The sequence below is a fragment of the Fonticula alba genome (assembly GCF_000388065.1).
Source record: "Fonticula alba strain ATCC 38817 unplaced genomic scaffold supercont2.4, whole genome shotgun sequence".
Taxonomy (NCBI): domain Eukaryota; order Rotosphaerida; family Fonticulaceae; genus Fonticula; species Fonticula alba.
Genome location: NW_009242974.1, coordinates 2,840,597 through 2,845,596, shown reverse-complemented (window position 1 = coordinate 2,845,596; position 5,000 = coordinate 2,840,597). Strand labels below are relative to the sequence as shown.

At 66.9% G+C, this 5,000-nt stretch overlaps 1 protein-coding gene across 1 annotated transcript in view; it reads right to left on the bottom strand.

The window, feature by feature from the left end:
- Window positions 1–4,723, bottom strand: part of H696_03179 (hypothetical protein) — a gene marked incomplete at its 5' end in the record, with an annotated part of 9,325 nt that extends 4,602 nt beyond the window's left edge. Inside the window, 8 exons of the mRNA XM_009497063.1 lie at window positions 1–22; window positions 169–432; window positions 610–2,723; window positions 2,856–3,121; window positions 3,265–3,499; window positions 3,627–3,752; window positions 3,953–4,081; window positions 4,179–4,723. The exon at window positions 1–22 is cut by the window's left edge and continues 350 nt beyond it. Coding sequence (XP_009495338.1) covers window positions 1–22; window positions 169–432; window positions 610–2,723; window positions 2,856–3,121; window positions 3,265–3,499; window positions 3,627–3,752; window positions 3,953–4,081; window positions 4,179–4,723 — 3,701 coding nt within the window. The remainder of the gene's footprint in view (window positions 23–168; window positions 433–609; window positions 2,724–2,855; window positions 3,122–3,264; window positions 3,500–3,626; window positions 3,753–3,952; window positions 4,082–4,178) is intronic.
- Window positions 4,724–5,000: the final 277 nt, after the last annotated feature.

Below are 5,000 nucleotides of genomic sequence, written 5' to 3'. Positions count from 1 at the left end.
GAAAGGAGAGACACCGGCGAGGCTACAGAGCCACGGCGGAGGGGGGGGGGAGGGGATGGAGGCGCAAAAGCAGGGTCAGCTACCAGACAGCACCAGGGCCAGGGAAGGCAGCTCCGCGGCCAGGGCGGAAGGAGACCGCAGCAGGGGGAAAGCAGCGAGGCAGCATACTCAGCGAACAAATCTTGCACTTGGACCAAACATGGATGGACTCCAGCGACCCCGGGATGGGGGAGGGATTCTTGCTTGTCCGAACCGCCACCCGGGTGTTCCCATGGGCGAAGGTGCGCGTGTGAAGTAGGTATGGCTGCGTGCAGGCAGTGCAATAGACCGTCCGCGGGCGGTTGCTGTCGCTGGCCGAACTCCCGGCGAAGGGGGCCGGCATGGCTTGCTGGCAAATGTCCACGATGAAGTGCCCAAGCGTCATGTCGCGGTCTTTTTTTTTTTTTTTTTTTTGGCCCCCCCGCCCCTCCTACAAGTCAGCAAAGGGGGATGGGGAATTGTCGAGCATGGAGGCATGAAGTGCGCGAAGGACCGGGGCGAGCGAGCGGACGAGGGAAAAAGAAAGAAGGGCACGCAAAGCAAGCGCCACCAATGCCCCCGCAGACGCACAGCTATTAATGACAATGGTCAGCAGGCTCGGCGGGCGGCAGGGGGCACGCGCGCCCGGCGCATTTCCGACACTGGTCAGCAGGGAGATGCACCCGCGTGACAGCGGCCGCAAGGTGGGCAGAATGGCCTGGAGCCGGGCATCTCGCATGCAGAGCTCATGCTCGGCATTCTGAATGGTGGCCGCCCGGCGGAAGAGATCCAACACTTGGGCCTCGGACAGGGACCCAAGGTCCAGAGCCCCATCCGGGGCCGGCACCAGCGGGAAAGACTCGGACCAGGGGCTCTCAAAGGCGGCCTCCATGCCGGCCGGGTGCCCAAGCAGCACCCGGTCCAGGGCCTGGCGCAAGCACTTCGACAGGGGGAAGGCCACCGACGGCGAGGAGGAGAGAATGGTATCGCGACTGGCCCGGAGACTGGTGGCGACACTCACCGGCAGGCGCGCCCCGGCCGGCGCTTGGCCATCTACCAGCAGCAAGTAGTCCAACAGAACCTGGTGAAGGGCATTCCGATAGGCCAAGCGGAAGCCCTGTTTGGCGGCCATCGCCCGAATGCGCTGGATGGCAGCCCGCGGCCGGGCCAGGGGATCCCCCCCTGCCAGGTCGCTTGGGCTCCCATCCAAGGACCCCTCCGCCCAGAGGGCCAGATCCACAGCCAGAGACCGGACCACCGGTCGCGCCGGGGTCATGAACATGTCGGCCCGCAGGGCGCTCTCCCGGACCATGGATACCACCGTGTGGAGGAGGAACAGCAGGACATTCTTCACCCGAGTCAGCTCGGCGGCCGGGGCCCCGCACAGGACCACGGTCCCGACGCGGGTTTCCCCGCGCCCGGTCAGGAAAGTCAGGGTTTTCACGCCGGACCCCGTGCCAGCTCGGACACCCACCCGATGGTGAGACACGAAAACCGCCTCGCACCGGCCCAGGGCCACGGACGGCTTTCGGTCAATCCAATCCACCACCTCGGCCCCGGTCAGGCGCGACAGCAGCTGCAAGATGCGCGGCTTCACATGCGTGAAGATGGCCGGCGGCGAGGGGTCCTGCCGCAGGAGCATGTCGATCCCCAGTCGGCTGGCGCTTCCGCCAAGGAAAATGGCATCCGGCCGGTTGCGATACAGCAGCGCGATCATCGATCGATGGTACTCCACCTCTCGATCATTGATGGTGAGCTCCATGTGCCCGGGGCCAAGGCTGGGGCCCGGACCGGAGCCGGGGCCGGAGCCCGGGCTGGGGCCAGAGCCAGAACCGGAGCCGGGGCCGGAGCCGGAGCCGGAGCCGGAACCCGAGCCGGTGTCAACCGACTCGCCACCAGGGCCCGTGGCACCGGGACTTCCGGACCGGGCCCCTGAGCTGGGCGGCCCGAAGGATGAGGCGTGTCGGGAAAAATCGAAGCCATTCTTCAGCAACAGCACCCGGGGCTCGGCCACGAAGCTTGGCATCTTCCGGTGCGCTAGATCCTTGGAAAAGACCAGGCCCCCGACAAAGTCCGAGCGGCGGCGCATGGCCAGGCTCCCGGCGGCAGATTGGCCCCCGGCCTCCGGCCCGGGCGCTGTCGCCGGACACAGGGGCAGCTTCTTCACGTGGATGAACTGCCGCGCGAAGAGAGCCTGCTCTGTGCGGGCCCTCGACCGGAGCATGGTTTGCGCCGCCGGCGCCAGCAGATGGCACAAGATCACGGCCCAATCGAGAGCCAGCCGCTGATTGACAAGAAGCTGGGCCAGGAGCCGCAAGAAGTGATCCAGCATGTCGGGCTCCAGCATGTCCAGCAGCCGATGCGACCAGGAGGGCGCAAAGCAGGCCAGCTCTCGGCGAACGAGGGCCTCCATCACATCCCCCGGGGGCGGGGCTCCCGGGACCGCATTCAGATCCAGCTTGGCGGCCGCAAGCTCGGCCGGGGTAACGGGTGCCGGCTGGCGGGGGGATGGCCGCTTCGTGGGGGCCGAGGTAGCCGCGGTCGATTGATCGGAGGACGACGTGGCAGCCGGCGATTTGGCCGGAAGCGGCGTCTGCGTCGGGGGCCCGCGGCCCGCCGAGGAGAGCACGCCCTCGGGAGAAGTCGGTGTCCGAAGCAATTCCGGGCCCGAGGCCATCGGCTGATTGGTGGACAGGCGGAGATGGCTTCGGGGGGTGTGGTGTAATTTTTTTTTTCATCGGGAGCAGCCCGGCGGAAAAGGAAAGGGAATCGAGGCGGGGTGAGAAATGTCCCAGAGAGGCAGACACAGGAGGCGGCGTGGCAGGAGCTGGGCATACCTCAGGGCCAGGCGGGTGCGCAGGTGCGAGGCCGGGCCGATGGACGTGGGGACTTGGAATCGGACCAAAGTGTCCTTTTGGGGGGGAACCAGAACCGGCGTCTGGCGAGGAAGAGCAAAGTCCGCGAGGCTGTTCGGGTTCGTTCGGAAGGCCAGTCGAGGTCGAGGGTCCACGGGAGCCGGCGCGTCGGTCAGCGCGCCGGGATCCGGCCGCGGGGCCAGATACGAGTTGATGTGCACCCCGAAGGTGACATGTGAGAAGGGGATCTTCGAGCGGGATAGCAGCAGGTATGCGGCAGACGCGGCGGAAGACAGGTCAATCCCCAGCGCCGAGTTGGCCAGACGCCGCGAGGCCAGGATGCGTGTCAGCCCGCCAGCCGGCGAGATCGGAAGAGCGTCGTGATGTGCACCCCGAAGGTGACATGTGAGAAGGGGATCTTCGAGCGGGATAGCAGCAGGTATGCGGCAGACGCGGCGGAAGACAGGTCAATCCCCAGCGCCGAGTTGGCCAGACGCCGCGAGGCCAGGATGCGTGTCAGCCCGCCAGCCGGCGAGTCTAGCGAGAAGATTGGCACCGGGGCATCCGGGCACCGAGGCACCGGCCCCAGCAGGGCCATGTCGCCGACGATCGAGGAGCAGTGGAAACTGCGGGATTGGGTCAGGAGGGTGGCGCGCCAAAGGGCAAGGCAGCAGGCGTGCCTTCCTGCCCTTGAAGGGGAGGGGGGGGGGGCGGGAAAGAAGGGAACACGCAGCAGGGGCAGGGCCCGCGCACCAGAGTCGACTGACGGAGCTGTGATCGAGACTGTCACCGGGAAAGGCGGCGGCCGGGTCCAGGTGGATGATGGCCGAGGTGGTGCAACTCGCACAGAAATCCCGCACACACACATGGCAGGGGACCCTGTTTCAGGGGTCGGCGGGGCCCAGGGAGCAGGCCGAGGGGCGACGAACGGGCCAACAGCCGGAGGGACAGCCAATCGGAGGGTTGGCAAGCAGCAGGGGGGCGAGGATGGAAAATGAGGGCAACCAAGGAGTGAGGAAGGCGCCAGGGGGGGGGGGAAAGAGCATCGACGCGGGGTCGGCCAATCGAATGGCACGCACTGGCGACGAACACCGGTGAAGCGCTCCCCACACGAGGAGCAGGAGTCATCTGTGGCTGGCCGCGTGGAGATGGAGAGATCGGCCCCGTGCGGCCAAATGGCCCGAAGGGCGGCCACTGTCTGGAAGAAGCTGCAAGCGGGAAGTCAGACAGGATGCCAGCAAGGAAGATTCCCCCACCAAAGGGAAGGCCAAGGAGGGGAATCACAAAGGCGGAGGGGCGACACACGTTTCCGGCTCCTCGAAAAACTCCCCCTCCGGCGTGAGGGGCTCCTCCGGCGCCAGTTCCGCCGGCCGTTGAGCCGTGCACAAGGCCTCAAGGTCAGGTGGGGGAAATCCGCCCGCAGCCGAGGCGGGATCCAGGGTTGCCTCCAAGCCGGGGCCAGAATCCGGCACGACAGTCGACCGCGGGACGAACAGCGGCGGCGGGAAGGAAGTCAACTGCGTGGAGCTCGATGCGTGGTCCAGCGACGCGTGTCCGGCAAACGACCCAGCATGAGATGCCTCATCGGTGGGCGAGAGGAAACCCATGAGGGAGGAGAACGAGCTCGCGATAGACGAGGAGTCTGCGGCAGGGCCCGGGCCCGGGCCCGGGCCCGGGCCATGAGACGGCCGACCAGCCGTGCCGGGGCCCGGTGCGGCCAGATCAGCCGAGGGGGCATCCCCCAAAAAGAGCAGCCGCCGTAGGACACCAAAGGCCGACGAGGCGCCCGAGTCAGCCGGTGCCCCGGGGTTAGAGTCGGCCGCCGACTGGGGCGGCGGGGCCTGGCTCATGGAGGCGCAGGAAAAAAGGGGTCACAGAAAGTATCCGTGTGTGTGTGTGTATGTGTATGTGTGTGTGTGTGTGTGCGCGTATGTGGGAGGGAGAAAAGAGGAGAAGGGGGGGAGAGGAGAAGGGGGGAGAGGGAGCGGCAATACAGGAGCCGGTTTGAGGCTCAGCGGCATCGTCGGCCCTTAAGAAAGGCCTCTCCGCGGACGCAATCTCCCCTGGCCCCAACCCAGGGAAGGATGCCCGCCCACCACCCCTCGAACGCGCACATACTCCCCCCCC